Below are 23,070 nucleotides of genomic sequence, written 5' to 3'. Positions count from 1 at the left end.
TATAAAAAATTTAAAAATTGATCAGATATACTTTGTCTCTTCGCGTTTTCTTAAATAAAGCTTTTACGTAATTGAGTTTTAATTCCTGCTTTAAATGAAAAACACAATTAAAGGAAGTTTCATAATTTTTACCATTGTTCATATTAAACTGTTGAATATTATTATATTTCAGCACTTGTTTCTATGTATATTTTAGTGCGGCGTTAATACATTTCTAATACTTGATTGTCTTTGTATATTACATATAATTTGCAGTTCCATCTAGTTGTTTCGGATAACGCTCTTGTTTTATTCTTTTAGTACGCCTTCTTTGCCTTTTTAATTAGCTCATGTTTTTTCTAAGTACCATGCTTATTTTTGCAGTTTTATAACATATAAAATACTGACAATTTTGTGAAATGTAATAATTTTAAAATTACAAAATTTAATGTAAATATAACATTTGGAACTCTAAAATAGGCATCTTAACTTCTTAAAATAGAAAATCAACGAGAATCAACGAGTCATTATATTAAAAATGTCTTTAGAACCAACTCTTATTCCATTTAACCTTCCTTAAACATGGATGCCGAAATATCATTTGTAAAATTTAAAGTAAATTTAAAATAAAATTAAAAACAATATTATTTGTGAAATTTAAAATAAATTGCTTTTCATTCATTCAATAAGTTTGATTTGTGTTTTGTATTTTTCTTTATAATCAATTACTACGTAAAATTAAAATTGAGAGATATCAAGACTTGGCTTAGCTCTAGTAAAATAAAACCTGTCAGCTTAATGATACGCTGAAATTAGATTGCAAAATTAAATCACATCACCTGAAATTTTGAACATGAGCGGATAAACTGAAATGGTGATGGATTGATATTTTTCAATGGACTAGTTTTAAGACAAGACTGATCTGCTTTAATGCAATACCTATGACTGCAGTTTAGGGCCCCCCGAGAACTGCAGAGGCCCCCCAAATTAAACTATCTTTTTTTAAGCTTTGCTTGAAGCTGTTAAAAATTTGCAAGGGGTCTCGAAACTCAAGATATATTTTTCTTTTTCGCTTTACTCTGCACTGGTCAAAATATGCATATCAACAAAAAGGATACCTCCCTATAATTTCCTGTAAATTGTTTCTCTAATTATTGTTCGTTCCAACCGAAACTAGTGTCAAATTTCAAGGACCCATCCTCGTTTGCAAAGTGTAGTGTTTACTAAATTTGATGGGATTTTAGATTAGTATTAATAACTTAAAACAAGAATTTTTTTAATTAAAATTTTCTTTTATCGTCCTTTCTGTTGCTATTACGCTGCATACCATTTATAAATATTCAGCAATTTTCTGCAATTTTCTAATTTCTTATAATAATATAAATGACTTGAAGTCTCCTGTCCCACCTTCTTTCGTTCACCAGCCACCGTGTTAAATACGATGATCTCTGGGTTTTAAATCATTGCAAACGCCTTTAACATAATATATTTAATAAATAAAACAAGGACGATGTTCATGATACAGTACCCTAGAGGAAACTGAATACAATTATTCCTTTTACATTACAGCTCAGATCGCCATCTGTTGGATTTTAGAAATAATTATTATTAAAATTGAGAAATATTATTAACATCCCGCAATTGCGTTTCATTCATCATTGTTTGTTTTATTATTATTATTATTATCATCATTTTTGCTTCTAAAGCTTTCATCTTTTCCACGAAAATAACGAACATACACTGCATTACGAACATTACTTTATTTATAAAATATATAATTATTGTACATTAATGTAAGAACATTTTGCCAAGATGTTTATTGTAACAAAATGGGCTATGGCATGCATTCGAAAAATAATCATAAACTTGAAGAAGAAAAAAACAATTCATTTGAGATTATCAATTTTTTTCAAAATTTTATTGAAAATAAACAGTACCTATTAATAATACCCATTTTTAATTAATAATATTTGGATTAATTGGGATAACAATAAAGCAGGATGATTGTCCGATTTACACTTGCCCGGAATTTCTTACAGGAATGATTTTTTAAGATACAAGGTCTCAGTATACATTTAATATTTATTCCTTAAAGCAGCGTTTTCCAAACTGGGAGGCGCGCCTCCCTAGGGAGGCGTGGACTAGTCTAAAGGGAGCCGCGAAAATTAGTCACAGTGAACAATTTTCCAAATTACTGCTAAAGTTTTCTATGTAAAAAATGAGAGAATAAATGAAAAAATACCATCGTGCTTTATCGCGCATAATTCAACTAAACATTTCGTAACCTAGCATCCATATTCCATATACCTAGACGTCCTAGACCTCGGCAAATCTTTTGAACCAAGGCAGTCGTTAATTTGGCAACACTAGCGGCACTCGACCGACACAACTTAACAAAAGCCAGATGCACGCGCACTAACGCCACTGGATGCCACACATCCAGAAAAGATCGACGCACGTTTAGCTCACCAATTTGTTTCGTGTCACAGCTAATATTTAATTGATTCAGCAGTGTTAGGTTGTGTTTCTATTGTTATTGACGTGATTGCCCACTGATCATAATAGTAAGTAATTTAATAGTTTTATTTTTTTAGAATAATATAATATTATTCCTAATATTTCCAGACAAATGGATAAGTTTTTGATAGGATATAAGCGAAAATCCACTAATAATGAAGATTCTGATGTTGGCACAAGTAGTGGGAATACAAGCCACAAGGAACAGGAAGGAAGAACTCCCAAGACAAGGAAATACGACTTATCCTATTTATCGTTCGGATTTACTAATATTATTAACGATAATGTGGAAAAACCAATGTGTTTGTTGTGTTCAAAAGTTTTGGCTGCTGATAGTATGAGACCCGGCAAATTGAAACGGCACCTTGAAACTATTCATTCTGAATACGTTGGTAAGCCCCAAGAATTTTTTCAAAGAAAATTGGATGAGTTATCTAAAAACAAGCAAAATTTCAAAAAAATTGTTCATATTCCATCAAATGCATTACTAGCATCATACCTAGTGTCGTACAGAATCGCGCAATGTAAAAAACCCCACACAATAGCAGAAACCTTAGTTTTGCCAGCAGCTATTGATATGGTCAAAACAATGTTTGGCCAATCTTATGCGAATCAGCTGCGACAAATACCGCTTGCTGATAATACAATTGGCAGAAGAATTGATGATATATCTGAAGATCTTTGTGACCAATTAGTTTCTCGAATGCGTACTTCAAAATTCGCCATACAAGTAGATGAAGCTACTGATGTAGCTAAAGACGCACATTTAATTGCATATGTTCGATATGTTGACGATACTAATATAATTGAAGATATCTTATTTTGCAAACCAATTCCTGACAGAGCCACATCCAATGAAATTTTCAAAATAATAGACAGATTTTTTAATGAGAACGACATAATGTGGAATAATTGCATTGGGCTCTGTACTGACGGTGCACAATCAATGGCGGGACACAAAACTGGTCTTCAAACACTAGTTAAAATGAAAACACCTGAGGTTCTCTGGAAGCACTGCATGCTCCACAGAGCAGCTCTCGTATCAAAAACTATAAGCGAGGAACTTAACAATGTTTTTGCAAAAGTAACGAAAGTTATAAATTACATAAAAAACAGTCCATTAAAAGCAAGGTTGTTCGCAAAACTGTGTGAAGATATGCGAGCTAATTACACGTCACTTCTGTACTATTGTGAAGTGCGCTGGCTATCTCGTGCAAAAGTGATTCAAAGGGTACTTGAACTCAAAGAAGAAATTGCTATGTTTCTCGAGGAAAATCATAATGAAGACGGCAATATGTTTAGGGATGATAATTTTATCGTTAAACTTACATATTTGGTTGACATTTTTGAAAAATTGAGTGTTCTTAATAAATCAATGCAAGGACCGCAAATGCATTTGCTTATACAAAAAGACAAAGTGAAAGCATTTATTAAAAAAGTGGAGCTATGGAAATCAAATTTGCAAAAAAATAAGATTGACATGTTTCCACGTTTAAATTTATGCGCCCGAGATAACATAGAAGCAAACAAAAATCTCTTTGTGGAACACTTGAATGGTTTGTTGCTTCAATTTTCGAATTATTTTGGTGATCTTGATTTTACAAAGTTTGCGTGGATACAGAATCCATTTATCGACGAAGAAGATGATGAATTTGGATTGACAAGTATTGAAAAAGAAAAATTGATTGAATTATCTTGTGATACTACATTAAAACATAAATTTCAGACTGTATCTCTGGTTCAATTCTGGTTGAATCTTCATACAGAATATAACACTTTGTCAAACAAAGCTTTGAAAGTACTGCTGCCGTTCGCAACATCATATTTATGCGAAACGGGATTTTCTGCCTTGGCTGCAATGAAATCCAAATATCGAGCTCGTTTAGTTGTAGAAAAAGAGCTACGAGTAGCTATATCGTCACAAACACCAAGATTTGATAAACTTTGTGCTAATAGACAAGCACATCCATCTCATTAAAAACAATAATAAAATATCGTTTTCCATTAGTTTGTATGAATAAATTTTATAAGAGTAAAAATGTTTGTGTTTTTATTTTATGAAATCTTGGGGGGGGGCGCCAAATGATTAAATATTTTTAAGGGAGGCGTAGTAACATCAAGTTTGGAAACCACTGCCTTAAAGTGTTTTTTAAGGTAAAGGGTCACAACCCGGTACACATTTGTCCGGTATTACCTACAACGATGTTTTTTAAAGTATAGTGCTTCTGCCCGATATTTTCTGCATTGATTTTTTTTCAAGGTTAAGTGCTGTTACCCCAATTGAAGTTTTTTCAAAACGTTAGACTAAAATTTGATTAACATAAAAAATTTGATTACATTGATTTGGTAAAATGTTACTCTTTTGTTTGATTATCAACTTAGTAACATTAAAAAAAAGGAAAATAAACACTAATACAATGTTTCTTTCACTGTAATTTAAATTTCTTTGGCAAGAAGATTGATTTAGGTAGTTCAACTATAACAATCCTGATTTATAAATATTAATGGATAATCAATCAGCAATTGGTAAATAGTCAATAGTGAAATATAAAAAAATTCAGAGGGTGAAAGAATTTTCACCCTCTGAATTTTTTACTGATTAATTTTTTACTGATTAATTTTTTTTTCTCTGAAACTTAAAATTGCAATAAATAAATTAAATTTCGAAACAAATTTCACGCTAAAATCGCAAATAGAAAGGGCTCTTTGAACACGTTAAATTACCATTGTTCATTTCAACCAGTTACAGATCGAACAAACGTGATATTTTTTACTTCAGGTTCACAGTCAAAGAGGAATATTAAATTTTTGCATTCTGTCCTTGTGTATTTTTCCACAGCTCATCGTAATTTCAAATCTCATTATTTTAATGCAGCAAATCAAATAACGTAAGGAAGTGAGATAATATTCGTGAAAAAAGTACTTAAAACTGCAACAATTTTCTAACAAATTTAAATATTTAAAAAGAAGAATTTGAGTATAAATAAAACTAGACTTTTCAGCACGTTAGCTCAGTAAATTATATTCTTGCGACTCGCAGAGCCACACGTTTTGTATTTTATAAGTTAAGTTTATCAGTTAGTAATTTTCCATCTAATAGGGGAATTTGAAATTTTTTTATTCTGTCCTTGTATATTTTTCTACAGCTTATCCTTATTTTTAAATCACAAACCTTTTATTCACCAAAACAAATACTGTAAAGATTCGAAATAATATTCGTAAAAAAACACTTAAAACTGCAATAATTTTCGAACAAATTTAAATATTAAAAAAAAAAAAAAGATAATTTGTGTATTAACAAATTTAGAAAATTCCGCACGATATTATTATGTTAGTTATTTAATAATTAACAGTTTGCCCAAAGTCTGCCCTCGTTCCCCAAAGTCACCCCATCTGACGGTAGTAATTTTTCATCTAATAGGGGAATCTGAAATTTTTTTATTCCGTCCTTGAATATTTTTCCACAGCTTATCCTTATTTTTAAATCGCAAAACTTTTCACCAAAAAAAATACTGTAAAGAATCGAAATAATATTCGTGAAAAAGCACTTAAAACTGCAATAATTTTCGAACAAATTTAAATATTAAAAAAAAAAAAGATAATTTGTGTATTAACAAATTTAGAAATTTCCGCACGATAACTATTGTGACCCCCAAAGCCTCCTGTTTGGTATTTTATATGTTCAGTTAAACAGTGAAAAATTCTTTATCTAATTGGGGAATCTGAATTTTTTTTTATTCTGTCCTTTTATATTTTTCTGCAACGTATCATAATTCAAAAAACATAGTTTCTATGTAGCAAAACAAATAATGTAAAAAAGTGAGATAAAATTCGTGAAAATAAGCAGTTGAAACTGCAACAATTTTCTAACAAATTTAAATATTTAAAAAGAAGAATTTGAGTATAAATAAAACTAGACTTTTCAGCACGTTAGCTCAGTAAATTATATTCTTGCGACTCGCAGAGCCACACGTTTTGTATTTTATAAGTTAAGTTTATCAGTTAGTAATTTTCCATCTAATAGGGGAATTTGAAATTTTTTTATTCTGTCCTTGTATATTTTTCTACAGCTTATCCTTATTTTTAAATCACAAAACTTTTATTCACCAAAGCAAATACTGTAAAGAATCGAAATAATATTCGTGAAAAAGCACTTAAACTGCAATAATTTTCGAACAAATTTAAATGTTAAAAAAAAAAGAAAAATAATTTGTGTATTAACAAATTTAGAAATTTCCGCACGATAACTTCTGTGACCCACAAAGCCTCCCGTTTGGTATTTTATACGTTCAGTTAAACAGTGAAAAATTCTTTATCTAATTGGGGAATCTGAAATTTATTTTTATTCTGTCCTTGTATATTTTTCCACAGCCCATCGTAATTCAAAAAACATAGTTTCTATGTAGTAAAACAAATAATGTAAAGAAGTGAGATAAAATTCGTGAAAATAAGCAGTTAAAACTGTAACAATTTTCAAACAAATTTAAATATTAAAAAAAAAAAAAAAAAGAATTTGTTTATACACAAAACTAGACTACTTTTCAGCGCGCTAGTTCCGTAGTTGGATTCCTGTGATCCACGGTGCCACACGTTTGGTGTTTTATAGGTTAAATATGACGGTTAATAATTCTAATTGGGGTTTCTGAATTTTCTTTATTTTGTCCTTAGTTTCTACAGCATATCGTAATTTCAAGTCTCTGTTTTTATGTAGCAAAACAAATAAAGTAAAGAAGTGGATAATATTCGCGGAACAAAGCACTTAAAACTGCAACAATTTTCTAACAAATTTAAATATCTGGAAAAAAAAGAATTTGTGTATAAACAAAACTAGACTTTTCAGAACTATAACTCCGTAGTTGCTTTCCTGCTACCTGCGTGGTATTTTATGCATTAAGTTTAACAGTTAATAATTCTCGATGTAATTTTAGATTCTGAAATTTTTTTATTCGGTCCTTGTATATTTTTTTACAGCTTATCGCAATTCAAAAAGCATGGTTTTTATGTAACAAAACAAATAATCTTTAGAAGGGAGATAATATTCGTGAAAAAAAGAACTCAAAACTTCAAAAATTTTCAAACAAATTTAAGTATTTGAAGAAAAAAAATTTGTGTATAAACAAAACTGCAAACAAATTTAAATGCTTAAAAAAAAAACAATTTGTATATAAACAAAACTAGACTTTCCAGCACGCCATAGTTGTATTCCTTCAACCCGCAGAGCCACTCGCTTTGTTGTTTTATACGTTAACAAACAATAATTCTCGGATTTAATAATTTTTTATTAAATCTTATAATTTTTTAACACTGTAAGAGACATATAAAATTTTAATTAAAAGAAATTATCATAATAACAAAATTTGGATTACTTATTATGATTATTATTATTCTGACATAATTTTTCAATGAAAACAAATTGAATTTCTTAAAAATGTATATATGTTTAAAAGATTTTTAAATGTTTTTCATTCGTTAACATAGCCAGAACAAAAAATGTTTTAATTTTTTCATTTATTTTTAATTTTTTTAGCGATTTTACAGTGCTCTCACAAATGAAATGAAGTGCTTAAGACATGTTTTTGTTATATCATTACCTTTTTTTCCTTTTAATATCTAATGTGTTGATTAATAAAAAAAATGAATAGCATTATCATTATCAATATACTTCCTCTTATTATAAATAAGTTTTTTTATCTAAATTAGAAGGCTCTCTCCTCCCTCTCCAACCTCTATGACTGCCTCGCATTTGTCTTTATTTATATATTTATTTTTTGAAAAATCTATATTTTGAAAAAAAAACATTTTGTTTACAAAATATATAATTATTATAATTTTATGTAACAATATTTTTGTTGATATGTTAATCGAACGCGATTATTTGGATTTGAAAAAAAAATCAACTACACTTAAAAAATCAAGCTTAGGAACTCTGAATATGTAACAAATAGAGTGACACGATGAGAAGATATAAATTAGAAGTAATTTTACTTGTCACCAATATGTAACTATAGCCTTATAATATAAAAGATGAAATTGATAGGAGTAACTTAATAATGTAACGGAAATCTTATATTAAATTGGAAATGATATTTATCTCTGTTGAGCCTCTTACATTTATAAAAACTTGGAAATAAACAGTGAAAGATGTAGGTAAGTGACATTTTCAGAGGTATTTTATTAATCAGGGAAAATAATACAAAATGATCGCATCAATATAAGTAAGTTTAATGTAACAGAATTGCTTTTGTTTTCACTTCAGTTTTAACTTAAATAATCTACATTAGTTTTGAGTTTGCTTGCATGATTTTTATTTCCAATTTGGTAGTGGTAAATAAATTAAGGCAAATTATTATTAGCCTCGCCTTTTAAAATATCTGTACTAAAATATTTCTGATGTTACTTATTTCTTCCTACCCTGTTTAAAAACACTCTGAAAATGTCACTTACCTGATTCTTCAAAGGTTCAGATTTATGTGCGATAACGTCCAATTTCTTCCTCTTTTTCATTTTATTAAATCAAGTCAAGGGCAAGCTTTTAAAACTAAAATTTTGAGAAAAGAAATTATTTACATTAAAAAAAAAGTAAAAGAAGAAATATTTACGAAAACAGCACTTAAATTTGCAATAAGGACTTGCAATAGCTATTAAAAAAATCTTTAAGTTCATAAATGAAAATGGCCCTTTCAGCATGTCAAATTTCAACTCTGCAGTTCAGCAGACAGTAGATCAGCACGCGCTTTCTTTCTTTTTTTTTTAATAATAGACTATTAATATCGATATCTTTTCACCCCATCGTACTCCTTATACATTTTAAACACACTTTCGTTTATAAGCCTTAATCAATCGTTTCTAACAAATTAGAATTTGAAAAAAAGCTCGAGTTCATTAACAAAAATGGCCTTCAAATTTCAAGTGTGTAATTGCTTTCTTCACATTTCCCGCCCTACAGTGCGACGTGCATATAGCTTTTCTAGACAAGTTCAATACTACTATTTCACCTTTCATTTTACTTTTGAATGCGTGACTTATTTTTTTTATTTAAATTACAGTTGATGTTTTAAATTATTCAGTGTTATAGATTCACGCTTCAAAAGTGGCAAAATTAAGTGATACTAATTTGATGGCATAATTCGCCAACGCTTCATGTGGATCATGTGGACTTTATTTGACATAAAAATTATTAATGTGCATGTAAGAAACTCTTTATAGTGAGAGCTCAGGTAATCTTTAAGATATTTGAAATAAATAAATCTAAATTTCAAGGATGATAGAACAAATAGTTCTGAAGTTAAAAAAGAGAGAAACTAACATTTTATAATTCAAAATTACTTTACGATATTGTGCATGCCAGTCCCGCAGTGGACTGATCGTAAAGATAAGATTCCCAGTAGAACACCGAAGTCAAGCATCACTGGCTGCGGGTCAGTAAGCGGATAGGTGATCAGCCTGCGTAGGGACCGAGGGTGCGCGGTATCGGTCCTCGTTAAACTGTTCTACCGTAAAGTGCTCGACTTCGCACTTAGGTCGTCGGACTACCAAACCAGGGGACCAATTCCCTCTGCAGCGAATAAAAATTGTGATGGCATGTCTTCGGACCATCCTCAGGGATGTTTCCCGGACCATCGCCAATAGACCATTCTGCAGCTCTAGTGCGACGTAAATAAAATGACTACCTACCTACCTAGTGCATGTCATATTGGTCGTAATTTCTAATTTTTATGCTGCTACGAGGGTTGCTATTTATATTTCTGGCCTAATAATGAAGAAACAAATATGTAGGATCGAAATTGGTTTTATTGTTTTTCAAAATATTCTCCATGATGATCAATACTTTTTTGCATGCGTTTGAACCAATTTTCAAAGCACTTTTTCCAGTCCGATTGAGGTAACTCCAAAACATGCGTTTTGAATGCATCAACCGCTTCTTCGGGGGTCGAAAATCGTTGTCCACGTAATTTATTTTTGATGTGTGGGAATAAGAAGAAGTCATTGGGTGCTGAATCAGGGCTGTACGGCGGATAACCCATCAGTTCGATCTTTCGCTCCGTCAGAAATGCCTTTGTTTGAGTCGATGTGTGAGAGCTCGCATTGTCATGATGAAGAATGATTCGCCTGTTCTTCTGCTTTTTTCGAATTTCTCCGATGACTTCTGGCAAACAAATGGTCGTGTACCATTCAGAATTGACCGTCCTGCGTTGCTCTAACGCCACTGTTGCCACATGACCGTTAATGCCGAAGAAACAGGCAATCATTTGTTTCGATGTGCTTCTTCCTCGAACAACTTTTGTTGGTTTTGCCTCGTCTTGGAAGACCCATACAGTTGATTGCTGTTTTGTTTCCGGCTCATATGCATAGATCCATGATTCGTCACCTGTGTAGATGTTATACACAGCCTTTGATGTACCTTGAACGTATTTTTCCAACATTTCCTTGCACCAATCGACACGAGCCTTTTTTTGAGCGTTTGTCAGATTATGCGGGATCCAACGCGAACAAATTTTTTTTACGCTCAAATGTTCATGCAATATTTTATTGATGCTAGTCATACTAATGTCCAAAGACGCCTCTATCTCACGGTATGTCACATGACGATCTTGCTTTATCAGTTCACGCACAGCATCGATCTTTTCTGGCACAACAACGGATTTTGGACGACCTGCACGGGATTCGTCCTGGATCGAACATCGACCACGATTAAATTCGTTATACCAATTTTTTACAGTGCTGTAGGATGGCGCTTTATCGCTGAATAAAGAATTAAGTTCATCGAAGCACTCTTGTCTTGACAATCCACGTCGAAAGTTATGAAAAATAATGGCACGAAAATGTTCACGATTCAATTCCATTTTTTGAAAGAGAAGAACTTTTCAATTTACTGTCAACAACACAAATGAAGCTATAATGGTAAATCGTCTGCTGAATTTATGTTTAAAAATATCAAACTTTCGATTATGATCGTCTGCGGTCGCCTAGCAACACTTACTGTTGCCAAGGCCAGAAATATAAATAGCAACCCTCTTACTAAGCATTTAATCTTCAACTCCTTATTCCAATCCGGACATTGCTAGTTTACTTATTTTCCGTTTTTTAATGTATAATTATTTTATTTCTTTTTTTTTTCTCGAAGTCATTTCGTTATACTGATTGTCTTCTAGGGTCAAGTTTAGAGTATATCTTAGAATTAATTTAAAAGTGTTTCACTTCTTCTGAACAAATAAAGTACCTAATTACAAGTCTTTCTACGTAGCTCTTTTAAAAATAAAGAGGCAAAGAAAAATTTTCTTCTTAATTTCTCTGCCAATGAAGCATTAGAATCGGTGGTCTTTAGGTTACATCAAGGATTTTAATAAAACAATATATTGTCAGAAAATACCAATTTCTATGACAAATTGCTATTTTTTTTTTTATTAAAACTGGATTACATTATTTTTTTATGGGTGAAAAAAAAACAAAGAAGAAAAAAAATTTAATTGTAATTTTAAAAGTAACAATGAGAAGTTATAAAAATTTAACAATACATAACACACAAAAACAATATTCAGAGCATTGTTTTCGTGTGTGAACTTCCTTTATCAGTCATTTGCAGGATGAATGCTTTCTCCAAACTTTCTTAAAATTCGATCGACTGCTCTTGTCTTCACATTTGCTTTGAAAATATATTCTTCCTCTTCATTAAAAGAGTTTTGCTGGTTAACATCCTATATTTATTGATACTCTTGATAATATCGTGGATGATAATTTCCAGTACATATCGTTGTTAATAAGCATCTGTATTTAGCATTGTCAATAATTAATATTCATCGTTATTAATTAATATTCATCGTTATTAATTAATGTCATGTATTCGATAATATTGTGTTCAGGATGTATCCTGAGGATATGCTGTAAACATCGTTATTATGTGTCTCAAAAAAGGCGATATTGTACGATATATCGCCCTGATTTAGGATTAACTGCGTGGCTCACGATTTGCAGGCGGTTCTATTATGTGTTCCCACAAGTTGGTTACTAATTTAAAATATTGGTAACTCGAAAGACAAAAAATCGCACAAATACATAACTTTGACTCTCTCTGGTTTTAACCCTTTAAGAAATTCTAAAGAATGGTTTTATATAAAATATTAGAAAATTTAAAAATACGAATTAAAAAATAGTGTTATTAGAATTAAATTAGAATTTTCTATTTTTGAAAAAAAATTTTTTTTTTTTCCTTCAGGTTTTTGACTATTCCGATCTTTCTCAAACACCAAGCATCTTACAAACAGATTTAATGCCTAGTAGGCCAGCAAGTTCTTCCAGAAAATCTTGGCAAGAATACGGACGTCATCCTGAGCTCGACAGAATTCAGATTCCTAAACTGTAAGTATTGTCTCTTATCACTCTTTTACTATTTAATTTTTCATGATTTATATCTTTATTTTCAAGCGCTTCGATTTTGCACATTAAATCATTCATTTCTCTTAGAATATTACATTAAAATATAACATTTTATAAATTAAAAAAAAAATTCTCTAATATATATATATATATATATATATATATATNAACTCTAAGGTTTTAGTTTATCATATGTATTTAGTTGATTGTATATTTATTATGCTTTAAAAATCTTTACATGATGCATCCCTAATATTTAATTCAAAATTTCAATGAGGTGGATAAATTTTGCCAATCGGTTTTTATTATGCTCTCTTCATATCAACATCTCTGCTTATCTTCAATAATTAAATATAAAGAAAATTAAACTAAATAACCAGAGATACTTGTGTATAGCTATAATTGGAAAGATAAAGTTAATATAGTTCTTTGTAAATTTAAGATTTTGAACATCATATATATGCAACATTATATATATATATATATATATATATATATATATTAAGATTTTTTATTCTTAAAACGTTTCTTAATATATCATATAAAAAAATATGGAGGAAAAAAAATTTCCAGTACAGTATTTTTTTAAAGCAATTCTAGTGCTATTATTTATTAAAGATATTGCTCTGTGCATTTGAGTTATAAAAGGATAAAAAAGGTCTTTCATTTTAATATGTTTGTGGAACGACTTATTCGAGGAATTAAACTGATTTTATTTTTTAAAAAAATTTTAATTTATTTAGTAAAATACTCCGACACTATAACTCACATGGTAGCATTTCATTAAAGTGAAACTGTGCAATAAATACAATATTTAGCAAAGGAATGTGTTTTAAAAAATTATAATGGGAGTCAGAATATAGTCAGTAAAACTAGCAATAAGTTTTCAGAACTAGGCATACCATTGGAAAGATTTTCAAAATATCAAACTCATCTATATTTATTTGAAATGTGTAGGATTCTATATACGTCGAGATGTAAATTATTTCGAACTGAATATTATTTTGAAATTATGTCGAGCTGTAGATTATTTATTATGAGATATCTTCATTTTAAAGAATTTGCTTCCCATTTTCATTTGCGATTACGACGCCATTTTTGAACCATTTTGACTAAATTTGTGACATTTTTTTTCCTGAAAATCTGCAATACAAACTAGGGTTTGAAGTTTCTTCCACCGCACCCCTACTTTGAAAATATTTAACCACTGTTTTTAGTTATTAATTTATTTTAGATTTTTCATTCGATGCATATTTATAGAGATATTTTATTTTACCACTTCTATATTTTTTAGACCACTTATAATTTATTTATTAATACATTTTTTTGTTTTTGATTTTAAGCCAATAAGTTTCATTTTCAAAAGTTGATAAAAAAAAATTAGTTTCATTGATTTTTTTCTTTAAAAAACAATATTTAGTTCTAAATAAAACTTTAATATGCTTTTTAAGCTTATCCAAACTGTAGATTATGCTTCGTATATTTAAAATATATCGCATAAAACCCGGTAGGAAGTTAAAGGCACCAAAAAAAAACTTTTCCCAAAACCTAATATTTATTCTTTTTAGCACAAAAATTTATCTCTTCCTGTAAATCAACAAAATAACAACTTGATTAGACGGTTATCGCAAACCATCAAAAAATTATTATCTAATGATACTCTGGCTAGACAGTTAAACCTCTTCTTACCCACAGTAACTGTCAGTCAAAACAATAGAATAACTCACAAATGTCGGTTCTAACACCCACATAATTATGAAAACTTTGAAACCAATGCATTGTATATGCACTATTCGTGAGTTAACGATTTATTTTCCAAAAAGAGAATCTACATTGGTTGACTATTGTAAAAAAATCAACATCAAAAGGTGTTGATGCAATTTAGTTAAGACATGACGAAATTTTATGCATATTGAGAGTTTGACTATTTTACCATTACTGATTTATTATTCATAGAGAGGCTCAAGAGTAATTCACACTTATTTTTTCTACAATTCGTGATACATTATTATTATTATTTGGGACTGCTGGGTGGTTTTTTTCGATATGAAGACGTTCTTTTTTTGAAGGCGGCAAGGTTGGCAAAATGTAAAATTATTATCATCTTGGAGGTGGTCATGGCCTGGCCTCGTTTACTAATCTGACTATATGCAAATGTATTTCGTGAGCAAATAAACTCAATACCGATTGATAATTGCTTTCTTCATTTTCCATTAAGTTTTGTTTTAAACTAACATATATTAGTTATCGCTATATAATGTAACATTCAAGGCTGCATCAAGATCTTATTATTTTGCCCTTATTTATTAACCAACTACGGCGTTTCATGCTAATATTTTATTCGATAAAAACAGTAAAACTTATGGTAAACTCTTTCCTCAAAAGCCCGATGTGAGCCGAGAAGAGTCTCCACGATTTCGAGGAAGGGCATCTTTCCAGAAAAAACGTTGGGTTGGCTTCACTGAGTCCTTCACCATCACAGAATTTATGTTTATGATTAAAAGTAGTTTTATTAAAAATAATAAAATGGATATCGCATATTTATTATATTGCAGAATATAACCAAATATGTGTTGTCGCTGTCTTTTGCCATTAAAGCAGAGGGTGTGAGATATATCTTGTTTTCCAGTAACGCTATCTTTGGCCAAGAATTTGACTTCTGTTACACCCATACGCCACACCCGTTAATACAGTGGACCCATTCATTGATCTGAACCAGAGAACGATCAATCTCTAATTCAGTAACCCCAGAGGTATAATTTCTTATGAGAACATGGAGGGCTTTTTGATTTTTTTTATAACCTTCGGAGGGATTTTTTTATAACCGTCGTTGAACAGCCGACCAAATTTTTGGGTTTATGACTACTAATGTTCAACTCCGTTACCTTGTAATTTTGAACCCCTGGATCAAGTATTGGGAGAAATTTGCCTTCGTGGAGGACTTTCTTGGTGGAACTAACCCGTATTTGTTTTACATGGAGAGGAAGATCACGAGATCCTCCCATGGTTAGCTTGACGGCAAGGGGACTCTGACCCATGATCCGTCTACCACTGAGGATATTTCACGTCAGCACTGTGGTGGGTGCAAGCCGGATGCGGAATTCGTAGCGACCTGCCATAACCGGGATCGAACCCCGGTTCACCTCATTGGAAGGCGAACACTCTATCCCCTGAACCATCGCGGCTCGACCCGATAACGTGCACCAGTCACCATTTACTACACAGGGAGTCTTTGGCTGTCTGGATTTGAACTCCAGTTCTTCACAAATGCGAGTCCAGCCCCTTGCCAACTAGGCTATCCCGGCTAACCGAATGTATCAGATGATAAATGCATTACAGAAAATTATTAAATACATAACTGAAAATAAATACCTGTACCAAAAATTGTTTAGGATGAAATGTGTGGTGTTTCGATTTTTTTTTTTTTTAAATTATTTATACTAATTATCACATGTTTTTTTAAGATCTCGATATATTTTAGACAGTTGGAGAAATTCGGATTGAGCCTCTGAGTATTTATTTTTTGACGCAATGATCCTATTGTTTTGTTCGATCGATTGATTATTTGGGACTTATTGCTTTCGATTCCAGTCTTTAAAATCAGACATTTTTCTAATGCGATATTATTTGCTACAACAAGTAAATCTTGAAACAAAACAAACATTTTAATAACCCCTTTTTAAAATGTCCGATTCGCATGATTTTGTCGTCGATCTTTTTTCGGTAGTTACTGCCACGGTTCATTTATTTTTTTTTACGTTTTACAAGATGCGAAAAGGAACATAATTAATGTGTTTTTCTCTCGTCAAATTGGGAGAATATCACCTATAGTTTATGAATCTTTTATCTCTCCATGAAGAAAAAAAATATTAAGTTTACAATGGATAAAAAGATAATTGACGAGAGGTGGGATAAAGCAGTCTTCAGGCATCAAGCTATTCGTAAATTATATTTATTAAAGCATTATCTTTGAGAGAGCTAAGCTTCCAAGTGACGCAAAATCGAAGCGTTTCTGAATAAAAAATTGGGGAAAATCTTGCAAAATAGTCCTGATGACATGTTACGTCTCATGGAAAAGGGGAACCCTGAGAAATTACAATTGGTCCATTAAATAAGTCGAGGGAATAATGTGATTCTTACACTTAGTAAAGGGAAAACAATAAAATGTTAATTCATGTATACTTGAACTACAAAGAGATTAAAAGACAGGATGTGAAAAATAAAGTATGAGAAAGCTCTTAGTTTTGAATAATAAATTAAGAGAGAGAATTTAGCTAACGAAATAACATAAATATATTTATTAAAGCTTTTTATGTTACGTATATATAGCAGAATTTGAACGTAATAATTTTACGAGTTTATTTTTTTCTTTAAATTTAACCTCAGCTATTTGCTTTAGTTACGAAAGCAATTAATTTTATTTATAAACATATCATTTTTAATTTTTAGACTATCAAATAAAATAAGCATTTTTTTGATCTTGATCTATTTATAGGTCATCGCATACGAATTTCAAAGTATATATGTATACAATAAACGAAGCTTAACTGTAACAGTTATATATTAATAACTTCGAAATGTATTAATTTTGACTCATTACATTGCAGTATTTAGAAATATTTAACATTATATAAAAGGTTCGTACGATACTTGAAAAACCTTGAAACTCCTCAAATTTTGTTGGAAAAAATCAGGGCCTCGAACAGTCTATAGATTCAGTGATGGTGTCCTTGAAAAGTTTGTGACTTTCTCGGAGTAATTGTCTAAATAATAATAGCCATATCTTTCCTTTGAAAAAGCACGTGAAGAAAAAGAAACTTCAAGCAAAATGATAGAAATTTTGAGCACTGCCCCTCCTTTACCCGTTTTCTTTACCAAAGAATAGTTCAAGGTCAGCTAAGTGGAGGTCTGATTTAAATTTAGAAAGAAAAAAAAATCTTTATCCTTGTTTACCCCTGTCTGTAATTGGATTACTAAATACATGGATATGGCCACCGGCACACATGATTATAAAATACAAGTTGAGTCTGAGGGAACCAATAGTGAAAAGGAAATATTGAACAAAGCCATCGCAAGTATTAGCCATTTTTAACCACGTATTGCATGCACTAATTTTAAAACCTGTACGGTTTTTGAAGCTTTTTTTATTCGCTAATGTGGAAAAATTAAAGTTTTATTCTGATTCGAAGAGAATGGAATATGCTTACCAAAATTCTGATATTTTTTATTTTTCCAATAACGAAAATCTGGTAGTTCCTGATAAATGCACTTGCTGTCAAATATGAAATGGTAAGAAAAAATTGCTCACACGCAATTTTCGAAAAGCTCCAATAAGTAAATTCTTGACTGTGAAATGGGAATACATTGTTTTTCCTTCCAGTTTATCGTTCACCTTGATGTTTAGAAGGTCGGAAACTCTAGCAAATAATTTTAATTTTTGTACATAATTTTTGCTTCCTCTCGAGTTTTTTCGAATTTTAATAATAATCGTTGCGTTAACTTTATTATTAAGGCAGATTATTGTTATCTTTAATGCTTAACTATTCGTTCCCTTAATTTTTTTAAAATAATTTTTGAATATTTTCTTTCGTTTATGTTCAATTTTTTTACATTTAAGTTTTACCGCTAATGGGTAAAATGTGAGATTCCGTGAATTATGAATCAAACATCGTGTTTCGCATAAAAGTGATTTACGAATCATGTGTCGAAGATCTTATTAAAGTGATTTGTAAATCACTCTTCGGGGTTTGCCTTGAAATGATTTCCGAATCACACATTACAATTCGCATTTAAGTGTTTTCTAAATTATGCATCACTTACGAATCACACTTCGGCATTTGTGTTTGAAGTATTTTTTTATAACCGTTGTTAAACGGCTGGCTCAAATTTGAGTTTAATGCTACCAAAGCTCAACTCCGTAGTCTTGTAATTTTTAAACCTAATCCAGAAGACAAGGAAATTCATGGATCAAGTATTGGGAGAAATTTTGCCTTCGTGGAGGACTTTTTGATGGAATTAACCCGCATTTGCGTTACATGGAGAGGAAAACCACCCACGGTTTGCCTGACGGCAAGGGGACTCTAATCCGTGATCCGTCAACAATTGAGGATATTTCTCGTCTACACTGTGGTCAGTACGACCTGGGTCAGGAATTCATATAGACCAGCAATGACTGAGATTCGAACCCGGTTCACCTCATTGAGAGGCGAACGCTCTATCATCTGAGCTACTACGGTTTGTGTTAGAAGGATTCAAGAATTACCATTCGCAATTCTCTTAATGGTTCACGAAACGCACACAGCAGTTCTAATTTAAGCTGCTTACTGAATCACAAATCAGATTACCAAATGTATAATAAATGCTTATAAATTTGCATTGCAATAATTGGCGAATCACGCGTTGATTTTTGCATAAAAATTATTTTTAAACCACGTATAAAAGTGATCAAAGAATCACGCAACGCGATTCACATTATAGTGGTTTATGCATCACTCATTGTGATTTACTTCCTACGCCGTGCATTTATCAAACTGTTTCATTTGCTATTCATATTCGATTTTTGAAACATACGTTGAAATTCAATCTGCAAGTCAAACACTATGATACATGCAATGTTCACGTCTTGTTTCATATAATTTCGATTTACATATCGTATATATACATATCGCGTAACAAATCGCAATTCGCATACACAGGATTTAAAAATTACGTATAGTAAATCGTATTCCAAAACTTTAAAAATTCACACTTTGCGATTTATAATCTATTTTAATGAAAATAAAGCTTGGTAAATCCTTATTGTATGTTATCTGTAAAATATTGTATTACGAAAGATTTTGTTTTGCTCAAAACACATTACTTATTTTCTGAGGTAATAAAAAGATATTCTGTTATTAAAATTGAAACAGATATGCTGAAATTTTCATCTAATTATGCGCATTTTCTATAAACTAAAATTTGATTTAACAAATTAAAAAGAATATTCGTATTTTAATAAACTTGCAACTACATAATGATTTCCTTCAAATATTTATCATTATGCTTATGTAATGGCAAATTAATTTTCAATTTAATCTAATATACTTCATTAAAATTTTCATGAAAAGTTTTTACTGGTGCCAGTTTTTAAAAGATGCCAAAAAGTGGCCAATGTCAATTTTTCGATAATCATCAAACGCATTAAACGCAATAAATAATATAAGTATTATTCTCAACTTTAAAACTTTGACTATTGAACTATAAAAAAAAATCTATTTTAAATATATAGATGTTCGATTGCGTTTTTTCAGCTTTCAAAAAATATCGTTATAGAATTTTAAATTGTTTTATGTACCACATTATTATTCTTTATAAATGTATAGTTCTTCATAATATATACATTCCCGATCAAATTTTGAACAAAAAAATGCATCTATGGGAATTATACACATTACTTCTAAAGTATGTTACAGGTTTGTATAAATTATTCGCTGCTTTGAATAACAGTGACTAAATGCAACCTTAAATGCTTTTCAAAAGCGTTGAACAATACGTTCGTCTCAAACCTTATATGAAAATCGAAAGGCATTTTTTGACAAAATAATAAAATGACTTCAATAATTTACTAGGAAAATATAACACTCGAATATTTATATCAACAGAAGTGTTATTTACTGAAGATTTTTTCCAAAATTGACGCCTAAAGTTCCATTTACCCTTTTTAATCTTTCAACTCCTCTCAAATGCATTCATTTTGCAGTTCCACCCCAAAAAATGTGAAGGTGGACTTTATTATCACGCCCTTTTACTAAAGAAAGCGTGTTAGGTTTTAAACTTGTGGTCAAGAAAAGTTCACGTTTTTCATTACAAATGGACATAAAATGACCTATTTGCATCTTCTTTAATTCCATAAACAGAACAATGAAATTCTTTTGAACGTTTTATTTGGTGAAAAGATCGTCGGCAAATTTTAGGAACGTTAATAAATGGGTGGTGAAATATACTGATAATTGGTGTTAAGTTATAGAAAAAAAATATGTGAATATTAAAAGAAAGAATAATAATAATTCTATCAAATGCAAAAAAGCTGTTTTGAAAATCTAAACTATTTTCTACGCACTCTAAAAAAACTCGCGGTTGAAGCGCAATATCGGAGCTTTGTACCTTAATATGATGCGATGTAAATTTTCTGCAACCTGAAGAAAGCGTTAAATCGGACCTTATTCCCGTTCAAATTGAACCATGGTATCCTGTAGTATCCTGAGTAATTTAAGAATTACGCTAGTATCTTAAATAGTTTTTAATGATTGTCGTGGTATCTTGAAACGTTTTTAAGGATTGTCATGGTATCTTGAACAGTTTTTAAGAATTGTCATGTCATGGTATCTTGAACAGTTTGTAAGAATTGTCATGTCATGGTATCTTGAATAGTTTTTAAGGATTTTCATGGCATCTTGAATAATTTTAACGAATTGTCATGGTATCTTAGTTTATAGATTAATATGATAATTTAGTAGTGTAAGGGTTATCATGGCATCTCGGTTTAAGAATTATCATGGTATTTTGAGTAGTTTAAGGATTAAGATGGTTTAATTCATCCTGACACCATGTTTAGGTTGTAGAAAATTTGAACAATATTATAAAATTCCTAACACTGTAGATGTTGAAAAAAAAAATTTAAATTTCTTTTAGATTATTACTTATAAATAAATGATAATTTTTGGAGCCGCTGTGTTCTACATTATAAGAAATTTTAGATTGTGTTGAACCTTAATAAGGAGGCAAGTTGAGCCATAGTATCACGTAATTTATTTTTCATAAACTTGATTACACGATACTATTATTCAACTTGTCTGGAAAAATTTTTAATTTTATTATGGTTTCATAGTATTATGATTCAATATATGAATATTATTGTTTGTTGCTGCTAAAGTTTTTCTTAAAATCTACTTTTCAAAGTATAACTCTGGAGATTCAACAATTACTTTGCTGAGTCACTAAATATAGAATTTGAATTAAAACCTAATAATGCAGGTATTTTCTTTTCATATTTGAAAACATAATACAAATCTGTAAAAAGAAAATTCGTAGACTATAAAGGTTCCTTATAATGAGTTAGAAATTTCTGAGAAATATGATAACATTCAAGTTTGCTGCAAACTTAACTTAATTCAGTGCAAAATTGAACTTAATGATGTAGTGTCACAACAGAAAATAAGACGCGAGTTCCATAAATTTATTTCAAACAAATACACAACTTCTTCCTCAATTTAAAACGGATAACATTTTTTTTAAAGAATCAGAAAAAACCAAAACCTCATGAATCGTGCTAAACTGGATCTGAATCTCAAACTACTGGAGACAATTTTTAAATGTAGTTGCTCTGAACTCTGTTTTGCTAAATTATGCCTTTTACGTTAAGTATTTCCTAAAGTTGGTTACATGATATCGTGGTTGAACTTGTTCACCTTATTGTGGTATTAGTCAAGGTTTTATGGTACAGCACTGAGAACTTTTGGGGGAAAAATCAGTGGAAATTCAACTATTTCTTGAGCAGCTTCTAAAAACGTAAGTAGCTTCTAAATCTGCGGTAACTAGCTTCTTAAGTCAACTTTATTGCAGAAGATAACTATTTTTATATTTGAAACGCAAAATATAATTCATATCAAGATTCTTTTGCATAGAGGCAAAAATTATGCGCCGTTTGGAATCTAACATTAATAAGCTTAAAATTAAGAAGTACAATAATCGAATTATTGTACTTTTTAAACTTGTATACGCGATACCATGGTGCAACATACATAGTTCAGTTTATCACCTTAACAAGTTTGCAAAAAATGTTCTCCGTAATGTGGATCAATGATGAACCAATTTTTTGAGAGAATAGATGCAGAACCTAAACCAACATGAACATATTGCTTGTAACCGAATTTGCTTTAAACTTATCAAACAGTAAGCAATCAGTTAGTCACTCATTAAAATAGAATCTCTATAAACTTCTTAAAGAAATCTATTGCTTAAAACCATAATTAAGGTAAAACCCTTAAATAAAATACTCTGAATAATCTTCTTTTACCAATGCCGTATCCTTTTTTCAATATGAGAACAATTTAAACTTTTTTTACGGTAATTTTGTCACTCCCGACCCTTTTTATTGACTTGTGAACCAACGATAATAAAAGTGGGCAATAAAAATGTCACAATAATGTCATTATGCACTTG

At 30.5% G+C, this 23,070-nt stretch overlaps 1 protein-coding gene across 3 annotated transcripts in view; it reads left to right on the top strand.

The window, feature by feature from the left end:
- Positions 1-23,070, top strand: part of LOC107449518 (grainyhead-like protein 1 homolog) — a 171,024-nt gene that overhangs the window by 63,414 nt on the left and 84,540 nt on the right. For all 3 annotated transcript variants that reach the window (XR_011638357.1, XM_016065069.3, XM_071188166.1), the window contains exon 4: positions 12,710-12,852. Coding sequence is in view for 2 of the 3 variants with exons in the window: in XM_016065069.3 (XP_015920555.1) it covers positions 12,710-12,852 (143 nt within the window). In the remaining variant the exon portion in view is untranslated. The remainder of the gene's footprint in view (positions 1-12,709; positions 12,853-23,070) is intronic.

This window comes from Parasteatoda tepidariorum, chromosome X2 (assembly GCF_043381705.1).
Source record: "Parasteatoda tepidariorum isolate YZ-2023 chromosome X2, CAS_Ptep_4.0, whole genome shotgun sequence".
NCBI lineage: Eukaryota > Metazoa > Arthropoda > Arachnida > Araneae > Theridiidae > Parasteatoda > Parasteatoda tepidariorum.
This window is presented reverse-complemented; position numbering and strand designations above follow the sequence as displayed.